General features: G+C 42.3%; 1 protein-coding gene across 1 annotated transcript; it reads right to left on the bottom strand.

The window, feature by feature from the left end:
• Positions 1–4,885: 4,885 nt before the first annotated feature.
• Positions 4,886–7,899, bottom strand: LOC101440772 (disintegrin and metalloproteinase domain-containing protein 1-like). The gene has a single exon (XM_004448189.4). It carries the CDS (start codon positions 7,577–7,579, stop codon positions 5,150–5,152), a length of 2,430 nt encoding a protein of 809 aa, XP_004448246.2. The 5' UTR covers positions 7,580–7,899; the 3' UTR covers positions 4,886–5,149.
• Positions 7,900–21,958: the final 14,059 nt, after the last annotated feature.

Raw genomic sequence — 21,958 nt, 5'->3', positions numbered from 1 at the left:
TTTTAACTGATTAACTTATGATTAGGACTTTGATTCGGCCACATCAGTAGTGCATTGCATCCCCACCTTTGTGTGTGGGGACTCACAGAGGAAAGGCATGGCAAAGGAAAGAGTTGGGAGTTTTATGCTGGAGTTTGGGAAATGAACATACAGGATAAGAAAACAGAGGAATAGAGATGTCTCCTTAGACATGGCAGGAGCCCCGGGGAGAAAGACAGAGCTGTTTGCCTGGTATTCTTCATTTGGCCTTGTGTAGAGAGCACAGCAGCTGAGTCCAGAGAAAAACAGAGCCCTAGGAAGAGAGGAACCCAAGAAGACTGAACTCTTGACAGATGTTGGCAGCCATCTTGCCCCAATACATTGGCAATAGACTTTGGTGAGGGAAGTAACTTATGCTTTATGGCCTGGTGACTGTAAGCTTCTACCCCAAATAAATACCCTTCATAAAAGCCAACAGATTTCTAGTATATTACATTAGCACCCCTTTGGATGACTAATGCAATGTGTCTCAGTGTTGGTCTATTAGGATTTACTCTGTTTGGAGTACATTGCGCTTATTGGGTATGTGTATATATGTCTTTCCTAAGAGTTGTGAAATTTTTGGACATTATCCCCTCAAGTATTTCTGCCCCTTTTCCCTTTTCTTCTCCTTCTGTAACACTCATATTGCATATGTTCGTGCCCTTCAGGCTGTCACTCAAGACCCTGAGACACTGCTCAATTTTTTCTATTCTTTTCTCTAAGTGTTCTCCTGTCTGATTTTGATTGTCCTGTCTTCTAGTTCACTTCTTTCTTCTACCTGTTCACATCTGCTATTATATGCCTCTAGTGTATTTTTTTTCTTTTTCTTTTCTTTTCTTTTTTTCAGGAAGTTCGGGGGATTGAACCCAGGATCTTGTACCAGGGAAGTAGATGCTCAACCACTGAGGTACAATTACTCCCCTCTAGTGTATTTTCAGTCCCCATTTTTGTGCCTTACATTCCCATAATTTCTGTTCTGTTTCCTTTCAAAATTTCTAATTCTTCTTTATTCATGTATTAGTCAAAGGGATGCTGATGCAAAATACCAGAAATTGGTTGGTTTTTATAAAGGCTATTTATTTGGGGTAGGAGCTTACAGATACCAGGCCATAAAGCATAAGTTACTTCCCTCACCAAAGTTATTTTCACATTTTGGAGCAAGATGGCTGTGAGGATTCAGCTCCTCTGTTTTCTCCATAAGGTCAGCTATAGACTATGAGGCTCTCTAGGCTCTCTAGGCTTTGCCTCTCTCCACAAGGTCAGCTGTAGATTATCAGGTGAATGGCTCTGTCTCTCTCCCTGGGGCTCCAGCTTCAGCATCAAACTCCAACATCAAAACTCCAACATTAAAAGCCCCCACCCCTGTCCTTTGCCATGCCTTTTATCTTGCGCCCCACTGGCACAAGAGGTTTACATGATTACTTAATCAAGCAAATCTCTGAATCCAATGTAATCTAATATGCCCAGAGGAAAAGATCAGTTTACAAACACAATCCAATATTTCTTTTTGGAATTCATCAATAATATCAAACTGCTACAATGCTTATACATTGTCTTCATAATATTCTGTAGTGCGACATTCATATTTTCCTTCCTCTGCTTGAACTGATTTGGGAGATTTGTCTGAACTTCTTTGGTTAGTTATTCCACATTCTGGGTATCCTCTGTAGTTTTGTTTCTTTACTGAGCCATATCTTCCTGTTTCTTAGTATGGCTTGTAATTTTTTTTACTGATATCTGGGCATCTGATTATTTTAACGAATTAGTCCTGAAGGTCACAATAAAACCTAGGGTTTTATTGTTGACTGGCTTTGCGTTGTCTCTTCTTTGACACTTGACCTTTAGCCCATGTTTAACAGTTCAGACTTTCTCAGCTCTTCCTCATCTGATCCCTACCCTGGATATGTGGTATTGTTTTTTGTTTGTGTGTGTATGTTTAAGATTTATTTATTTCTTCTCCCTCCCCTCCTTGTTTGTGCTGTCTGCTCATCTTCTTTTTAGGAGGCAACAGGAACTGAACCATGTGGGAGGGAGATGCCAAACTGCTTGAGCCACCTCCGCTCCCAGTACAGTTTTTAAGATTGTTCTTTTTGTGCAATGGTTTCACCTCCAAGAGAAATCATCCTTTCTTCTGTTCCTTCTCCAGGAATATTGATCTGTTCTGTTTGTTTTGTGCAAAATGTTCTGCCCAGCTCCTATGATTTGTTTAAATCCCCCCCCCCCCTCACTCATTGCCCCCTTTTCCTTATACTTTTTAGTCTGGCTCCTGTCCTATCTTATAGTAGTTCAGTTGTCCTTGAGGCTTTGCTTTCTTGGATTTCTTCCCCATTAGCATATCCTATCCCGGCACCCAAATTGGGTCAATTCAGCAGGGTGGATCAATCCAGAAAAGTCTGTTTTTGCATTTATGTGGTTCAACCAACAGAGACTGGATTGAGTGTGTGCACCTCTTGCCAATAGTTCTGCCACCATATCCCTCCCTCCCTCCCTCTCTCTCTCTCACCCTCAGTGGCCCTTTTGTATGCAGCATTCCTCAGCAGCTTCTGTTTTGCCTTGGGTCTCTGTAGACTTGGGTCCCAGTGCCTGAATATGTGTGAAATCCTAACTTTCTGCTCTAAATGACTCCCTGGTCTGCATCGTGGCAGGAGGGACCTGGGCTGTGCTGCCTCCGTATGACTCCCAAGCCCCGTGTGACTAAAGTGAGGGTGAGGGGTGCTGACTGGTGTGTCTGGGAAGAAAATCTCCTACCTGATCTTGGAGATAAATTTTATTTTACTTCCATTCAGCATTTGTGGAGTTCTCCTGTCTCTGTCATTATCCAGAGTGCCAATCAAGTGGCATTTATCCTTTTATTAATTGATTCTTAGGGGAGACTTTTCCAGGGGATTCTTATGTCATCTTGTTGATGTCACTCCCTCACCATGAATCTGATCTTTTAGCATAAAGCATTATAGGATTTGATTATGTGCAAGTCTCATGACCTAGGTTTCCTACCTGTTGTACTTACAGCCATGCATCCAGAACAGAATACCTGATTTTGGATTTTGATCTATTTAGTGTTGTTCCTCCTGATGTAATTAATATTGAAAGCAGAAACCAGGTCTTATCCTTCTTTTGTTTACTTTTTTCTGCTGACATAGGATGGACAATAGAAGAGGTACTCAGCTAATGTATCTTCATGATCTGATGCTCAGAAACTTCCCTTACACTTGGAACATCCAATCAACTGGCAGCAATACTGCACCTGTGCAAGATTTGGGGCGTGCCATGCCTAGGGACTAGCAAGTGACACCCTGCCCAGGGCAGAAGTTACTACTACTTTTTAAGGTTGGCTCATTCATTTGGTAAACACTTATTGAGCCCCTATACTGTGCACTTATGCTGTGCTGGGCCACATTGCTGATTATGATGCACCCTCAAGTCAGGTTCTAACAAGAGAAAAGACATATGAATCGGTAATAGTATACAGTGTGTGGGGGGGTTCATAATAGAGATCAGCATCCATTTGTAAGGCTTTTGTTTCACTAGAGTCACTGAGAAAGAAGCCCTGTGCTGAGAAATTAAGGACATAGTGTTGTCCCCACCCCAGCTCGTCTTTAAGTAAAAGGCTGGTGGTGGCAGTCATGCACATGGACTCAGTCATACCCGGGGAGGCACCCAGGTTACACCACTTAATACCTCTAGACAACTCTTATCACCTCTTTGGCCTTTGTTTCCTCCTGCACAAGGTGGGGGTCTCGTGGGGCAGTAGGAGGATTAAATCAAGTCAGTGAATGTAAAGCACTTATAATAGTATGGTATCTGGCATACAATGAGTAGTGTTGTCATACTTTCTTTAAGCTCTCTTCACAGAGAAGTAATGACTATTTTCAAAGCTCTGTTCCTTTGAACTGTTGGTCGACTGTGTATTAACTTCATAAAAGAGATTAGAAATAAATTAAAAATCAGAATAGAAAAATGAAGACTTCAAACATAATCTGCATTGTAGTAAGACCTCTTGACCCTGCCTAGGTTGCTTCCCCATTCCCCTGCACCTAGGTACAGAGTAATCAACTCTTCTCCCTGGATTAGATTTAGCCTCTCTGTAAATCCCGTTATTAGGCCACATGGAGTCTGAAGTTATGCATCATCTAAATATAGACTTTTATATATACATACATATATACATATATATATATATATAAATTCCTTCTCATTTCATAAATACATTTTGACAGGGCAAATTCAGAACGGTCAGTCACATAATGTTCCTAACATAATGCATAGCTGATTGGGATGAAAAATCCTGATATTAGCATATGTAGGTACAAATTATACTGTAAGTCCAACAACATAGATAGAAGATGGCATGCCCTGAAATATGGGTGACTCAATTTTGGATCTAGGGAAGCAGATTTGGCTCAACGGATAGCGTCCACCTACCACATGGGAGGTCCAGGGTTCAAACCTAGGGCCTCATTGTCCCGTGTGGAGCTGGCCCATGCATAGTGCTGATGTGCACAAGGAGTGCCCTGCCACGCAGGGGTATCCCCCACGTAGGGGAGCCCCACTCTCAAGGAGTGCTCCCAGTAAGGAGAGCCGCCCAGTGCGAAAAAAGTGCAGCCTGCCCAGGAGTGGCACCACACACACAGAGAGCTGATGCAGCAAGATGACGTAACCAAAAAGAGACACAGATTCCCCATGCCGCTGTCAAGAATGTAAGCAGACACAGAGGAACACACAATGAATGGACACAGAACAGACAACTGGGGGGGGGAGCAAGTTGGGTGGGGCACGGGAGAGAAATAAATTTTAAAATCTAAAAAAAAAAAAAGAATTGGCTCTATTGAACAAGACAGGACATTAATGGGAATGCTCCATGAGAAAAGTTTAAATAAAAGTTGTTTCATTAAATTGAAAAGGAAAATAGTAAAATATTCATTTATATATGATTTCACATGTGTGTGTATATAATCAAAGTACTAAAATAAAGAGAAAACCCCTCCTTCCACATTAGTGTATTTCTATAGATCATTTAGTCCCTGTCAGAGTCACTGGAGCAATCATTTCCCACTTAACCTTTGCTGCACTGAGCTTCTCAACCCATTCAGTTTATCAGGTCTTTGATTTGTTTGGCTTCTCTCCTCCATTACTCACTTTCTGTCTCTAGGTCTTCCTCTCGTATATCTGCTTGCACTTCTGGTGTAGATGCTTCCGGGTCCTTTTCTGGGGCCTCTGGTGGCTGCTTTCCAGCCCCAAGGCTGGCAAGAATAATTAGCCCTAAAAATAATGCTATAAGAAACAGGGGGAGTATGTATATTACATTGCTGAGGCTTTTGCTTTCAACCTTGTTCTTACTACCTCTGCGGGCATTAATATCATCACGACTGTGATTTTTCTGTGCAGTTTTCCTTGGTTTTACATCATCTGGCTTTCCTGGGGGTCCACTGTCCACACTACCACCATCTCCTTCTGTTTTGCAGTCAGGAGGGGCAAAGCCAGCCTCACAATGACAGTGCTTTAAATTGTTGCACACGCCTTTCCCATTACACAGTTGAGCTGGACTGCAGTCGTAATTGAGCACAGTGTGAGCAGTGCAGGAGTGATTCATGCAGACTTTGTTTGGGGCACAATAAGTACCTGTATCCACATCTCCATCATCAGGGATATCAGTACCATCATAGGCATCCATGCTCCAACACCAGTCATCTTCATGAGGGAACTGGATCAGTGTATGTTGGGGTTTGATTGTTGGTAAGATGCTAATGTCTGTACATATAAGTTTCCCACAGAACATATTATCACCTCCACATTTAACATACTTTTCTTGGTCAGCTTTAATGAGACTGCCACAATTTCCAAATCGGTCGCCTCTGGTGTTCATTGATTTGTAACAATCTTCTGGGGCAGACCTTGCACTAGAGCCAAAAATAGCCGAACATTGATTATCAGGGTTCTTACACTGGCCTCCAGTGCAATAGTTAATTCTTTCACAGACTGTTCCATCTTGCTTGTAGCTGTCCTGAGGGCATTCACCAGAGGTTCCGTTGCAATACTCTGGGAGGTCACACTCATCCAGAGCAGGACGGCAGTTGAATCCTGCTTTTCGGAAATTACATTCAAAACAGCAGAGTCCTCGACTACACTCTGCATCTTCCTTTAATCTACATGTTGACTCACAGCAGGGATCTGAGGCACAGGAAAAGCCACAGTCACACTCCTCCGGGTCCTCCAGCACACCATTTCCACAGGTGGCATCCCTACGAGTGTGGCCTGTGTGCCGTGGCTTGTTAAACAGACAGGCCCCTTTGTGTTCACGCAGAAACTCATAGAAGTAGTCAGAGCTGCAGTTGCTGAAGCCACTTTCTTTACTGATACTTTCATGCATGAGGCAAGAGCGACGATCGTTACAAAGGCAGGCCGAATGGTCGTGCCGAATACCCAAGTTGTGCCCAAGCTCGTGAACCATGAGTGCTGCAGACAGGAGGACATCTTCATGATGGAAGGATTCAACAGCTGCAGCAAAACCACTCGAACAGGCACCACCGAGAAATGCCTGTCCCGTATTCCCTCCAGGATGATGCCCGACAATCATGTGGGCAACATCATAGTTCACACGATTGAAGAGCTGCTTTTGTCTCCAGCGATTGAAATTGCTGAGTGCAACTTGCAAGTCCACGGGGACCTCTGTTAGGTCCCCCTCGGACCAAATCTCCATGCCAACCAGCACCAGCTCTGTGTTGATTGCCCTGGTGAAGCTGTTGGCCAGAGCAATGATGTCCATTACTCTCTGGACCGTCTCATTGACATCACTGCCCCACATTTGGAACCGCTGGTTGTTGACCACGACAAACATCTCCACATACTTGGTGTGTGACCACAAGTAGGACAGCGACTGTGTGCTACGAGGCTTCCTGCTCCCTTGTTGCCGCCTGGTGGACACCGCTTGACTCTCTTCGGAAGTGACATTGCAGGAGCCTTGAGCTTGGTGTGCCACGGTGTACAACACATGTTCGAACCCCTTCGAAGAGTCCATGGGCTCAATGCCATAGGATTTTTCCTCCTTAATCAGGATGCCCTTGAGGCCTGAACAAGTGTTGACAGAAACAAAAGAACCTGGGACTCCTTCTATGTAGCCTTCAAAGTGGCAGTCACGTGAGATGAAAGGTGTTTCCTGCCCCAGGATCCCATTGTGGTAGCTGTAGACTGGAAAGTTACTCACAAAATAGTCTTTCTTCACAGTCAGGTGAAGCACCTGCTCCTGGCCCTGCATTATCAGCGCGTAGGATGCCTTGTCCACTGGGTCGTCCCCTCCCTCGACTCTCAGCCTCTTGGGAATGATTATTTCGTAGAAAGAGTCATCGCCCGATGCCAGGTCACAGCACGTGCTTGGCAGAAAAACCAACACCAACGCCAACACGGTCATGCTGACACACGAAGGCTCAGGTACAGGCCCCAGCCTCGGGTCCCTCCTGTATGGAGCCCAAGTCTGAAACTTGACCTTACCCTCTTCCAAAGTCATTTCGTTTTTCTGTAGAGAAGGCCGAATGGAGACACAGTCTGTCAGTAAGGCAGCCATTGACGTGACCCAAATCAGTCACTTGGTGATGCGGGCCTCCGCCTGTCAGCAGTTTTCCTGCAGACACTCAGACATTAGCTCCAGATCTATGCTGACTACCTAAAGGGTGCCTACTGTCGACCTATGGGAGGCAAAACCTTCCAGCTGTTGATTCCCTTCGTCTTTGTGACCTTCCTGTTATTCTTCAGATAATTTCCTTACTGTGTGACTTCCTTGGAGAAAATGATCACGAAGAAAGACTTCACTGTCTAAAATGCAAGATGATACCTTGAGAGAGGAAACGAAATCTCCATACCCTCCTCGTTCGGCACCCTTGGGACACCCCTCCCCCACCCTCCAGTTTTCAGTTACTCCGCTAACTCCAAGTGTTCCAGACTAGGGTCGTTGGAGGTCTCTTCGACAGCTTACTCCATTCCCATTTCCCCTGTCTTCCCTTCTAAACACTTGCTTATGACCCATCTTAACCCACGGCTTTCTTTTTCCTGAATGAGCCAATGCAGTGATGCGTGCATCTCGCAGGCCAGTTTGCTAGATAAGGCAAGTGAGGTGCTGCTTCATACCCCAAGGTAGACTCTAGTGGGCAGGTGAAACCATTGTACAAGGGACCATACTCCTTCTTAATACCATAAAAATTCAGTGTCCCAAGTTGTGTTAATGGCACTGTTCCAAAGTTGCCTATGAGAAATGTCAACATCAGCATCCTGGTATGAGTGGTTATCTTGGCCTGACCCAGCATTTCTTGGTATCTCCAAGGACACACCCTTGTAGGGATGTCCCTGACATAACTGGTATTCTAAAAGTATGCCCATTCAAGGCGAGGTATCCTAAAGGTCTCCTCTGTGTTAAAATACAATCTGCATGTTTTTGGCGACCACTTCTGTTTGTTCTTCCCTACCCTAAGACCTAAAGGACAGCTTATCACAGAGCAGATAAACCAAAACTATGTATGGAATGAATATGACTCCCAAGGGTAGGTGTTACATTGTCTCATGTGTTGTATGTTATTTATACTTGTTTCATATCTGCCCCAAATGGCTAAAAATGTCTTCAGGAAAACCCACAATGCTGACCAACGAGTCATACATTCATGATCCCAAAATTTACCTCCTACTAAATTTAACTGGTTAGTTCACTCTCATAAATTTCTTCCAGCCTAATATATAGAAGCAGTCCTTAGAGAGCATCCCCCTGCCCCAGGTAAATCCATCTGCATCTATATTTCTGTCCTATATAATGAATAAATTTTCCCTTTTCCTATATAAAGTCCATCTTTTTACTTAGGCATAGAATGTAATGCCCCTTTTGTTTTTCTTTTTTTGTGATGAAATGTCCATAATTTAAAATTTACCATTTTCATCATTTTTAAGTGTGTGATTCAGTGGCATTAAGTAATTCACAGCCTTGTACAACCATCACCACTATTTCCCAAACTCTTTCATTACTCCAAACAGAAGCTTTGTATCCATTAAGCAATAATTCCCCATTTCCCCAACCCCCTGCCCCTGGAAGCCTGTGCTCTACTTTCTGTCTCTATGACTTTGCCTATTCAGTACATTGCATATACATGACTCATACAATATGTGGCCTTCTGTGTCTGGCTTCTTTCACTCAGGGTAATGTTTTCAGGGTTCATCCACATTGTAGCACGTATCAGAACTGCGTTCCTTTTCACTACTGAATGACATTCTATTTTATAGGTAGAACACATTTCGTTTATCCATTCATCTATTTCTGGACCTTTGTTTAAAAAAGTCATATTATTGTGGTGAAATATTACATCCCCAAAGATCATGTTAGCCTTTATAAGCAGACAGTTCTCTGACCTTAAGTATATTGGCTATACTGTGTCATTTTTGCCACTGCTTCCAGACTATTTTCATCACCTTGTACAAAACTCTGAAGCATGGACTGCCCATTCCCCTCTCCTGCCACACCCAGTAACCACTCTTATGTTGTCTTGCTCCATGAACTTGCTTATGCTAAGCAGTTCATGTAACAGAAGTCATCAATATTTGTCCTTTTTTGCCAGGCTCATTTCACTGAACTGTGATGTCTTCAAATTTCATCCGTGCTGTAACATGTACCGGCACTTCACTTATTTTTACAGCTGAATAATATTACTATTCCCTTGCATGGGCATAGCACATTTTATTTATCCCTTCATCTCTTGATGGACACTTGGTTTACTTGCACCTTTGAACTCTTATGACTAAAGCTGTGGTCAAAACACGTGTACAAATTCCTGTCTGAGTCCCTGCTTTCAGTTGTTGTGGTATATGCCAGGGAGTGGAATTGCTGGGTCATACAGAAATTCTATGTTTAGTTTTCTGAGGAACCACCAAACTGATTTCTATAGTGGCTGTACCATTTTTCCCAGCAATACACGAGCATCCCTGTTTCTCTGCATCATCACCAATACTGGCTATTTTCAATTTTTTACATAATAGTCATCTGTGTGGGTGTGAGGGTTGTCCCATTGTAGTTTTTTTTGTTGTTGTTGTTGTTGTTTTTTCAGGTACCGGGGCCAGGGATTGAACAAGGGACCTCGTGTGTGGAAAGCTGGTACTCAACCATTGAGCTACATCAGTTCCTCTAAGTAGGTTTTTTCATTTGTTTTCTTTTGTTTGTTTGTTTGTTTTTGTTTTTAGAAGACATCAGGAACCAAACCTGGGACCTCCCACTTGGGAAGCAGGCACTCCACTCTTTGAGCCACATCTGCTCTCTCCATTGTAGGCCTAATATGCATTTCTCTAATGGTTAATGGTGTTGAGCATCTTTTCATAAGCTTATTAGCTATTTGAATAACATCTTTGAAGAAAAGAGTTCCAATCCTTGGCCCATTTTTTTTTTCAAAGATTTATTTATTTCTCTTCCCTTCCCCCCCAATGTCTGATCTCTGCGTCCATTCGCTGCATGTTCTTCTGTGTCCGCTTGCTTCTTGTCAGGCAGCATCAGGAATCTGAGTATCTTTTTGTTGCATCATCTTGCTGTGTCAGCTCTCCATGTGTGCAGTGCCCCTCCTTGGCAGGCTGCGCTTTTTTTGCATGGGGTGGCTTTCCTTGCAGGATGCACTCCTTGCTCATGGGGCATCCCTACACGGGGGGCACCCCTGCGTGGCACAGCACTCCTTGCACACAGCAGCACTGCACATGGTCCTTGGCCCATTTTTTTAAAAAAGGTTTTTCATTTTTTTTATCCCTCCCACACCCGTTTGTTGTCTGCCTGTTGTCTCTGCTTGTTGTGTCTGCTCATCTTCTTTAGGAGGCACCAGGAACTGGACCAGGATCTGCCCTGTGGGAGGCAGGTGCCCAACTGCTCGAGCCACACCCACTGCCCTCCTTGGCCCATTTTTAAATTGGGTTTGTGTAGTTGAGTTGTAGGAGTCCTTTATATTTTCTGAATAGTAAACCCTTAGGAGATACGTAGTTTTGAAATATTTTCTTCCATTTTGTAGGTTGTCATTTTTCTTTCTTGCTCATTTTCTTTCATGCCCAAAAGTTTGTTGTTGTTGTTGTTGTTTTAAGATTTATTTTTATTTATTTAATTCCCCTCCCCTCCCCCGGTTGTCTGTTTTCTGTGTCTATTTGCTGCGTCTTGTTTCTTTGTCCGCTTCTGTTGTTGTCAGCGGCACGGGAAGTGTGGGCGGCGCCATTCCTCGGCAGGCTGCTCCCTCCTTCACGCTGGGCGGCTCTCCTTATGGGCGCACTCCTTGCTCGTGGGGCTCCCCTACGCGGGGGACACCCCTGTGTAGCACGGCACTCCTTGCGCGCATCAGCACTACACTTGGGCCAGCTCCACAGTTTTTAATCTTGATGAAGTCCCAGTTATCTATTTTTTTCTTTTGATGCTCATGCTTTTGGTGTAAATCTAAAAATCCAGTGCCTACTACAAGGTCCGGAAGATATTGCCCTATGTTTTCTTGTAAAAGTTTTAGAATATTTGTTCTTCTCTGTAAGCCTTTTAATCAATTTTTGTACATGGTGAGAGAGAGGGGTCCACATTCATTCTTTTGTATGTGCGTTTCCTGTTGCACCAGTACATTTGTTGAAGAGGCTTTTTCTTTCCCCATTGAATGGTCTTGGCATCCTTGTCAAAAATCAACTGATCATGAAGATTTATCTCTGGGATCTCAGTTCTATTCCATTGCTCTATATGTCTATCCTCATGTCAGTACTATACTGTTTTAATTACTATAGCTTTGTAGTGAGTTTTGACTATTTGAGACCGCTTACCCTTCCAAAAAATTTTGATATTGGCTCTTCCATTTCTGTAAAAAAGATAAAATAAAAGGCTATTGGAATTTTTATTGGGATTGGGTTGAATCTGTAAATCGGTTTAGGTAGAATTGACATCTTATCCTTATTTAGTCTTCCAACCCATGGACATGAAATATCCTTCCATTTATACAGGTCCTTTATGTCCTTGGTCTACTTTATTCCTAAATATTTGATTCTTTTAGTCACTATTGTAAATGCAATTTTTTTCTGACTTTCTCCTCAGATTGCATAGCATCTAGAAAGGCTACTGCTTTTTGTGTATTAATCTTGTATCCCACCACATTTGTTGAACTCGTCTATTAGTTCTAGTAGCTTTGTAGAGGATTTTTTAGGTTTTCTAGATATGGGATCATATCATCAGCAAATAGTGAAAGTTTTGCTTCTTCCTTTCCTTATGCCTTTTATTTCTTTATCTTGCCTCATTGCTCTAGCTAGAACTTCCAGCACAGTATCGAATAACCATGTGGATAGTGGGCATCCTTTCTTGTTTCCCAATCTCAGTTAGAGAGATTTCAGTCTTTCACCACTGAGTACAATGTTAGCTGTAGGTTTTTCATATATGCACTTTACCATGTTGAGGCAATTTCCTTCTAGTCTTTTCTGAGTGTTTTTATCAAGGAGGATGCTGGATTTTGTCAAATGCATTTTCTGTATCAATCAAGGTGATCACGTGATTTTTTCTCTTCAGTTATTAATGTGGTGTATTACCTTAATTGATGATCTTGTGTTGAACCACCCTTGCAACCCTGAGATAAAATGTAGTTGATTTTGGTATATGATTCTTTAAACTTGCTTTTGGATTCTGTTTACAAGTATTTTGTTCAGGATTTTTGCCTCTATATTCATTAGAGAAGAAATTGTTTTCTAATTTTCTCTTTTCCTGCTCTCTTTGTCTGCCTTTGGTATTAGGGTGATGTTGACTTTATAGAATGGGTTTGCTAGCACTACCTCCTGTTCAATTTTTTGGAAGAGTTTCAGCAGGATTGGTATTAGATCCTCTTTGAATAACTGGTATAATTCACCTGTGAAGCCATTTAGTCCGAGACTTCTCATTTTGGGGAGATTTTTTTTCCAAAAAAAAATTTTTTTGAAGTATATCACACATACATAAACAACCATAAACAATGTGTATAGAAATAGTTTGAACTTACAAAACAGACATACGTAACATCATACAGAGACATCATATCTTACCCTACAAACAATACCTTGCATTGTTGCGAAACATTTTTAACTGATGAGTAAAGAGCATCCTCAAAATATTACTACCAACCAAAGTATCTTCTACTTGGTGTATTTTTCCCTCAACCTACCATATCATTATTATTATTATTATTTTATATCATTTATATATGAACATACATAAACAGTAAGTGTATAGTAAAAGTTGTGAACTTATAAAGCAAACATGCATAGCATCATACAGGGGTCCCATACATCAACCCACTACATTGCATTGTTCTGAGACATTTCTTACAAATGATGAAAGAATATTGTCAGTATCTTACGACTGACTATAGTCCTTCTCTTACATTTGGTGTATTTTCTCCCAACCCACCCAATTGTTTTTATTTTTATTTTATTTATTTATCTATTTTTAAAGATTTATTTATTTATTTATTTATTTCTCTCCCCTTCCCCCTGCCCCAAGTTGTCTGCTCTCTCTATCCATTCGCTGTGTGTTCTTCTGTGTCTGCTTGTATTCTTGTCAGGAGCCCAGGAATCTGTGTCTGTTTTTTTTGTTGTTGTGTCATCTTGTTGCATCCGCTCTCCGTGTGTGCGGTGCAACTCCTGGGCAGGCTGGACTTCCTTTCGTGCTGGGCGGCTCTCGTTACAGGGAGCACTCCTTGCGCGTGTGTCTCCCGTTCGGGGGCAACACCCCTGCGTGGCAGGGCACTCCTTGAGTGCATCAGCACTATGCCTGGGCCAGCTCCACACGGGTCAAGGACGTCCTGGGTTTGAACCGAAGACCTCCCATGTGGTAGGCGGACGGTCTAGCTGTTGATCCAAGTCCACTTCCCCAATGATTTTTAAATATATTTTTATGACAGAAGTTGTACACTTAAAAAACAATCATGCACATGTGCAGGATTCTCATATAACACCCCTCTATCAACACCACACCGTGTTGGAATACTTGTTACAGATTATGAGATAATTCATTCAAAACAGCAGACTCCTCAACTACACTCTACATCTTCCTTTAATCTACATGCTGAGTCACAGCAGGGGTCAGTGTCACAGGAAAAGCCACAGTCACATTCCTTCGGGGCTTCCAGCACACCATTTCCACAGGTGGCATCCCTATGAGTGTGGCCTGTGTGCCGTGGCTTGTTAAACAGAGAGGCCCCTTTGTGTTCACGCAGAAACTCATAGAAGTAGTCAGAGCTGCAGTTGCTGAAGCCACTTTCTTTACTGATACTTTCATGCATGAGGCAAGAGTGACGATCGTTACAAAGACAGGCCGAATGGTCGTGCCGAATACCCAAGTTGTGCCCAAGCTCGTGAACCATGAGTGCTGCAGACAGGAGGACATCTTCATGATGGAAGGATTCAACAGCTGCAGCAAAACCACTCGAACAGGCACCACCGAGAAATGCCTGTCCCGTATTCCCTCCAGGATGATGCCCGACAATCATGTGGGCAACATCATAGTTCACACGATTGAAGAGCTGCTTTTGTCTCCAGCGATTGAAATTGCTGAGTGCAACTTGCAAGTCCACGGGGACCTCTGTTAGGTCCCCCTCGGACCAAATCTCCATGCCAACCAGCACCAGCTCTGTGTTGATTGCCCTGGTGAAGCTGTTGCCGAGAGCAATGATGTCCATTACTCTCTGGGCCGTCTCATTGATGTTACACAAGGGAAGCGGACTTGGCCCAATGGATAGGGTGTCCGCCTACCACATGGGAGGTCCACGGTTCAAACCCCGGGTCAAGGAGGCTGGCCCATGCGCAGTGCTGATGCGCGCAAGGAGTGCTGTACCATGCAGGGGTGTCCCCCCGCGTTGGGGAGCCCCACGCGCAAGGAGTGTGCCCCGTAAGGAATGCCGCCAGCACAAAAGTGCAGCCTGCCCAGGAATGGTTCCGCACGCACAGAGAACTGACGCAGCAAGATGATGCAACAAAAAGAGAGAGATTCCCGTGCCGCTGACAACAGCAAAAGTGGACAAAGAAGAACACACAGCAAAATGGACACAGAGAACTGACAACTGAGGGGGGAGGGGGAGAGAAATAAAACTAAATCTTTAAAAAAAAAAAAGAAACACAGATTCCCGGTGCCGCTGATAAGGATAGAAGCAGTCACAGAAGAAAACACAGCGAATGGACAGAGAGAGCAGAGAGCAGACAACTGGGGGGTCGGGGGGGAAGCAGAGAGAAATAAAAAATAAATCTTTAAAAAACAAACAAACAAAATACACACACACACAAAAAAACCCTACACATGTATGTAAGTGACAAGAATGAAAGTTTAATTTCTCCCAGTTGCTCCACATAAAAACAAACTGCGGGGTGAAAACAAACTGATTATTAGTTAATTTGTAACCATTTCACAAAGAGAATCAAATGGACACTTACTGTAAGAACTTAAGATTTCTTCACTTTTATTACTAAAATTTAATTGAAATATCTGTGGAAGTCCTCGGATTTTTTAAAAACTTTTTTATTGTGATAACATACAAAACTAATTTCCAATTTTAACCACTTTCAAGCATACAATTTAGTAGTAACTACTTTAACAGTATTGTATTATTATCATCATCAATATCCATTACCCCAACTTTTTCATTATCTCAAACAACACACCCATTAAATAATAAATCCCTATTCTCCTCCCCATCCCCCACACCCTGGCCCTAGGTAACCTACAACTTACTATCTATCTCTATGAAATTTGCTTCTCTTTGGTATTTCATATAACCACGATAATATAATATTTGTCCTTTTGTGTCTGGCTTATTTCACTCAACATGACATCTTCAAGGTTCATGCATGTTATAGCATGCATCAGAACTTCATTCCTTTTTCCACCTGAATAAATATTCCATTGTGTGGCTACGCCACATTTTTCTTATCTGTTCAATTGTTGATGGACACATGTTGATTCCACCTTTTGGCTATTGTGTGTAATGCTCCTATAAACATTGGTATACAAATCTATTCAAGTCCCTGTGTTGGGGTCCGAGTCAGACCCCTCAGTCAGAGTGGGGAAATCAGGGCCATTTGCAAAGAAAAAGGCACGCGGAGCTGAGGGGAGTTTATACATATTGAGTTTATTCTGTGTTCCTTTTAAACTTCCTTTGTTCTCTCCGCTCCTCTGTTTACATGAGAGTTGCTTTTATGTTACTACTATCAGAATATATGATAGATTCTTACAGTGGCATACCTATCATGTTACATATACTGATAAGCTGGTGCATGGGTCAGTTGGAATCAAGTTCATCCCCTGGAAGCTGAGTGCGGTTATGCTGTGTCACTGAGTCCTGGATATAGCAAAGAAGTATCCAGGATGCTTAGGCCATTTAACTATTGGGCTCTAGCTACCCTTACACCCTGCTTTCAGTCTTTTGGGTATATACTAAATAGTGGGACACTGGTCATATGGTAATTCTATTTTCAACTTTCTGAAGAACTGCCATACTGATTTCCACAGTGGCTACACCACTGGATTTGTTTTATACTTTTTTTTAAGAAGGTACCAGAAATTGAACCCAGGACTTCATACATATATAGCTCAACCACTGAGCTATATCCACTCTCCCTTCAGATTTGTTTTCTTGTTGTTGTTTTTGTTTGCTTGTTGGCTTTTATAAAGGGTATTTATTTGGAGTAAAGGGTTACAGTTACAAGGCCCTAAAGAGTACAACTCAAGGTTACTTCCTCTCCCAAAGTCAGTTGCCACGTGTTGAAGCAAGGTGGTGGGCGATGTCTGGGAGGGTTCAGCCTTCCTCTCTGTTAAGGCTCTGTGAGCCCGGCTTCTTCCAATTTCGATTGTAGGCTGGCATAGGGCTCAGCTGCTCTGTTCTCTTCAGCTGCAAACTATCAGGCAAATAGCTCATCTCTCTCCTGGGCCCCAGGATTAATTCTCTCCATGTCTATGGAGCTCTCTCTCTATTCCTGTGTATCTTCTGTCTATCTACTTCTGTGTGTCTCCTTGATTGAGTGTCCACTTATATAGCCCATGAAGGGAGTGGGCACTCAGAATGAGTTACACTTTACTAACGTGGTCAAATCAAAGCCCTCATCTTTTTTTTTTTTTTTTTAAAGATTTATTTGTTTATTTAATTTCCCCCCCTCCCCTGGTTGTCTGTTCTTGGTGTCTATTTGCTGTGTCTTGTTTCTTTGCCCGCTTCTGTTGTCGTCAGCGGCACGGGAAGTGTGGGCGGCGCCATTCCTGGGCAGGCTGCTCTTTCTTTTCACGCTGGGCGGCTTTCCTCACGGGCACACTCCTTGCACGTGGGGCTCCCCCACGCGGGGGACACCCTTGCGTGGCATGGCACTCCTTGCGTGCATCAGCGCTGCGCATGGCCAGCTCCACACAGGTCAAGGAGGCCCGGGGTTTGAACCGCGGACCTCCCATATGGTAGACGGACGCCCTAACCACTGGGCCAAAGACCGTTTCCCTAAAGCCCTCATCTTAACATAATTTAATCAAAGATATCTCAGCTGAATCTAATACGATCAAAGGATATCATGCCCAGAGGAACAGACCAGTTTACAAGCATAATATATTTTTGGAATTCATAAAAATTATCAAACCGCCACAATCCATATCTAAATGAATAACTAGGTAAGAGGATGAAATGGCCACGAATGCATCATGAGTCAGCCTCTGGGGCTTGGGAATTACCTCTATTGAAGGGCAGACCCTTTAGGCTTAGAGGAAAGTTAACGGTATCCTGTAGGCAAGAATAAAGGCTACTAGGTATGTGACTAATGTCTGCTCCCCAGTCTGTCACACTGTGATCACATTTGATCCTTCCTTCCCTCTTTAGATGGTCAGCATCTGTATTAATCTGCCAAAAGGGCGCTGACGCAAAGTACCAGAAATCGGTTGGCTTGTGTGTGTGCATATGCATGGATATTTATTTGGGGTAAAAGTCTATACCTACAAGGCCCTAAAAAGTCCAACGCAAGGTTGCTTTCTCACCAAAGTTAGTTGACATGTGTTGAAGCAAGATGGTCTGGTCGCTGTTCTCTGCCTGGTCTCTCCCTTCTGGGCTGCTTCTTCCTCTTGAGGCTCTATGGGCTCAGCTTCTTCCCAACATCAGCTGTAGGCTGGCATAGTGCTTGGCTCTCAGGGCTTCCTGTATCAGTTTTGACTCCCTTTCCAAGGTCAGCTGCAAACTATCAGGCGAATGGCTCATTTCTCTCCCAGGGCGGATTTGGTTTTGATATCAATTTCCTTGGAATGTTTAGCCATAAAAATTTTTAATGGAAAAAAGGAAAAAGAAGCCTTATTATCAATTTGTTGACCATTCATCCAGTTATTCTCTGTACTCTAAGGTGAACAAAAATAAGACTACTTTTTTTTTTTTTAAAGGAGGTACCAAAGATTGAACTCAGGACCTGTACATGGGAAGTAGGTGCTCAACCACTTGAGCTACATCTGTTCCCCAAAGAGAGTTGTGTTTTGTTTGTTTGTTTGTTTTTATGAGGTACCAGGGATCAAACCCTGGACCTTGTACATGGGAAACAGGTTCTTAATCAGTTGAACTACATCTGTTCCCCTCTACATATTTTTTCTTACATAAAAACTATTTCAATGGGAGGATTGCATCCAGCATCCAGGTGGAATCTGACCCTCCTCTTGACATAGAGGTGCAATGGACACAACCAATCCAATGTCCACATAGAAGAGGTGGCATTGGATTGGGAAAAGTGGACATAATGGACAAAGGGTATGGGGAAAGGCAGGAAGAGATGAGAGGTGGAGGCGTCTTTGGGACATGGAGCTGCCCTGGATGGTGCTTCAGAGGTAATCACCGGACATTGTAAATCCTCACAGGTCCCACTTGATGGAATGGAGGAGAGTATGGGCCATGATGTGAACCAATGTATATGAGGTGCAGAGGTGCCCAAGGATGTACTTACCAAATCCAATGGATGTGTCATGATGATGGGAACGAGTGTTGTTGGGGGGGGGGAGAGGGGGGGTGGGGGGGTGGGGTTGAATGGGACCTCACATATATATTTTTAATGTAATATTATTACAAAGTCAATAAAAAATAAAAAAATTAAAAAAAAAACTATTTCATTTTCATTAAATATTTCATGATATATTTACAATATAAAATTTTAAAAATGAAATTTATGACTACAGGCAACAAAAAAAAAATGGAATAAAATGCCTATCTAACTTACAAAACAGTGGTAAGGTACCTCAAGATCTTAGATATTGGCCCTAAGGGAGATTAACTCATAAACTGTTACCAAGTAATAATATTTAATTCCTCTGAATCAGATGATAAAATTAGGCATAAGCATCTAATAAGAAAAAATATGTACTACCATAGCACAAACGCATTTTAAAAATCCACAGCACTATAGATCAAACAATTTCCAAATGAATTTCTTTATTTCTTGTATTTTATGTAAGGAACAAAACTTCTTAAAATTACAGAATTTCAAACTTATCACCAGATTTTAGGATGTTTCCTTGTGTCTTAACAAAAACAGGCCTGAAAAATTAGGTAAAGTCATTTTGTGGGTGTAGCAGTTTGATATAGTTAGGAATTCCAAAAATAGATATTGGATTATGTTTGTCATCTGGTCTATTACTGGGCATGATAGAATTATGATTAGGGCTTTGATTGGGCCACATCATTAGGGCGATAAAAGGCATGGAAAAGGACAGGGTTGGAGCTTTTGATGTGAGAGTTTTTGATGGAGTTTTAATGTTGGAGTTTGATGCTAAAGTCCTAAGCTGGAGTCCCAGGAAGTAAGCATCCAGAAGAAAGAGAAGCAAGCCCCGGGAAGAGAGGACCTGAGCCAGAGAAGAACACAGAGGAATAGAGATGGCTCCTTAGACACAGCAGAAATCCCAGGGAGAAAGAGAGAGAGCCATTCACCTGATAGTCTATAGCTGACCTTGTGGAGAGAGGCAAAGCCAAGAGAGGCTCATAGTCTACAGCTGACCTTGTGGGGGAAACAGAGGAGCTGAGCCCAGAGGAACCCAGGAAGCCTGAAGCCGTGCACACTGTCAGCAGCCATCTTGCTTCAACACGAGAAAATAGACTTTGGTGAGGGAAGTAACTTATGCTTTATGGCCTGGAATCTGTAAGCTCCTACCCCAGATAAATACCCTTTATAAAAAACAACCAATTTCTGTTACTTTGCATCAGCACCCCTTTGGCTAATACAGTGGGATAAAAGAATCAAAACTCAAGATTGTAAGAACAATTCTAAAGTAAAGGTAAATAATTAAAATTACCTAACCAATTTTAAAGTTAAAATGCATTTTCTTCAATAAACATAGGCACACGCATGTGCACACACACAATTCACACATAAGATCTAATTTAAATCATTTGACAGTATCATTGAAAATAATTACTGTTCTTTCAACTTGCTCTTTCTCAAGCAACTATAAGCAACAAAAAATTTAGAAAAGCAACTCCTCCTTCCATATGTTTCAAACAAGTTTCTGACAGGTTTCCTCCTATGCTCATACAATACATTAGCTGGAAAAACAGCCAAGTCATTGTATATCAAGCAGACTTGTAAGTATAAATACCTCTGAAGGTATCTGAGTGGTAAATAGTGGTTTTAATAAACAGGTCAGCAAATGATATAGGAAAATTCCAACCTTACAAGAATTGTTCTTAAAATAAGTTTACCCAAGTATAGGCTTTAGAGATGCAGGCCATAAGTGTCCAGGAAGATTTTTAAAAAATTAATTAATTTTTAAAATAGATTTTTTAAAAGATACATAAATTTTACAAAATTACATTAAAAAATATAAGATGATCCCATATAACCCCACTCCCCACCCCACCCCCACTCAAGGAAGATTTTGTTTCGCTTCCAGTTACATGCAAATTTTACTTATTAGCAAACCTGACTAGTACGTTAAGGCAGAATTTGTAACTGACAGAGAATGTAGAAACAGAATTCCACTTTGAAGACCAAACTGTACTGTATTCTTTGGGAGCCAATCTTTTTTTCCCCCCAAGGTGCTCTGTCCAGGGTAAGGCCCACTTTGACTTAAAACAGTTTGGGCATCCTCCAGCATATTAGCAACCTTCCAGCATGTGCTCATCTGGACATGTCTGAACACAGCACTGAGGCTGGAGGCCAGATGAATTCAACCTGAAGTGACAAAAACATGGGCAACAGCTGCTCAAGGTAAAGGAAGCATCACTTTCAATTTCCTGTTACATCATGCTAAAAGTTCACTACATGCTGAAGGAAAAAAAAATCATCCTGAGTGTAGCAGTTTATATGGCTATGAATTCCCAAAATAGATATTGGATTATGTTTGTAATCGGTCTGTACCTGGGCATGATTAAGTTATGATTACGGCATTGATTGGGCTACGTCATTAGGGCAGTGAGTCCCTGGTGAGTGGAGACACACAGATAAAAGGCATGGCAAAGGACAGCGTTGAGGGTTTTTGACATTGGAGTTTTGATGCTGGAGTTTGATGCTAAAGCCTTAAACTGGAGCCCTGGGAAGTAAGCTCACAGAGGAAAGAGAAGCAAGTTCCAGGAAGAGGGGAACACTGAGTCCAGGAAGAAGCAAGACCCTGGAAAGGAGGAACCTAGGAAGCCTGAATCCTCACTGACGTTGGCAGCCATCTTGATCCAACACATGAAAATAGACTTTGGTGAGGGAAGTAACTTATGCTTTATGATCTGGTATCTGTAAGCTACTGCCCCAAATAAATACCCTTTATAAAACCAACGAATTTCTGGTATTTTGCATCAGCACCCCTTTGGATGACTAACACAAAATTTGGTACCATGGAGTGGGGAAATGTTTTTGTAATTACCAAAATGCTGGAACAGTTTTATAAATAGCTAAGGGTATTTTTGGGAGGAATTATGAGATGCTTGGAAGAAAAGACCTACAGTGCTTTAAAGAGACTGTTGATAGCAATATG

Source organism: Dasypus novemcinctus, chromosome 19, assembly GCF_030445035.2.
Source record: "Dasypus novemcinctus isolate mDasNov1 chromosome 19, mDasNov1.1.hap2, whole genome shotgun sequence".
In the NCBI taxonomy this organism is placed as follows: domain Eukaryota; kingdom Metazoa; phylum Chordata; class Mammalia; order Cingulata; family Dasypodidae; genus Dasypus; species Dasypus novemcinctus.
The sequence above is the reverse complement of the archived record's forward strand: the minus strand, read 5'-3'. Positions and strand labels throughout refer to the sequence as shown.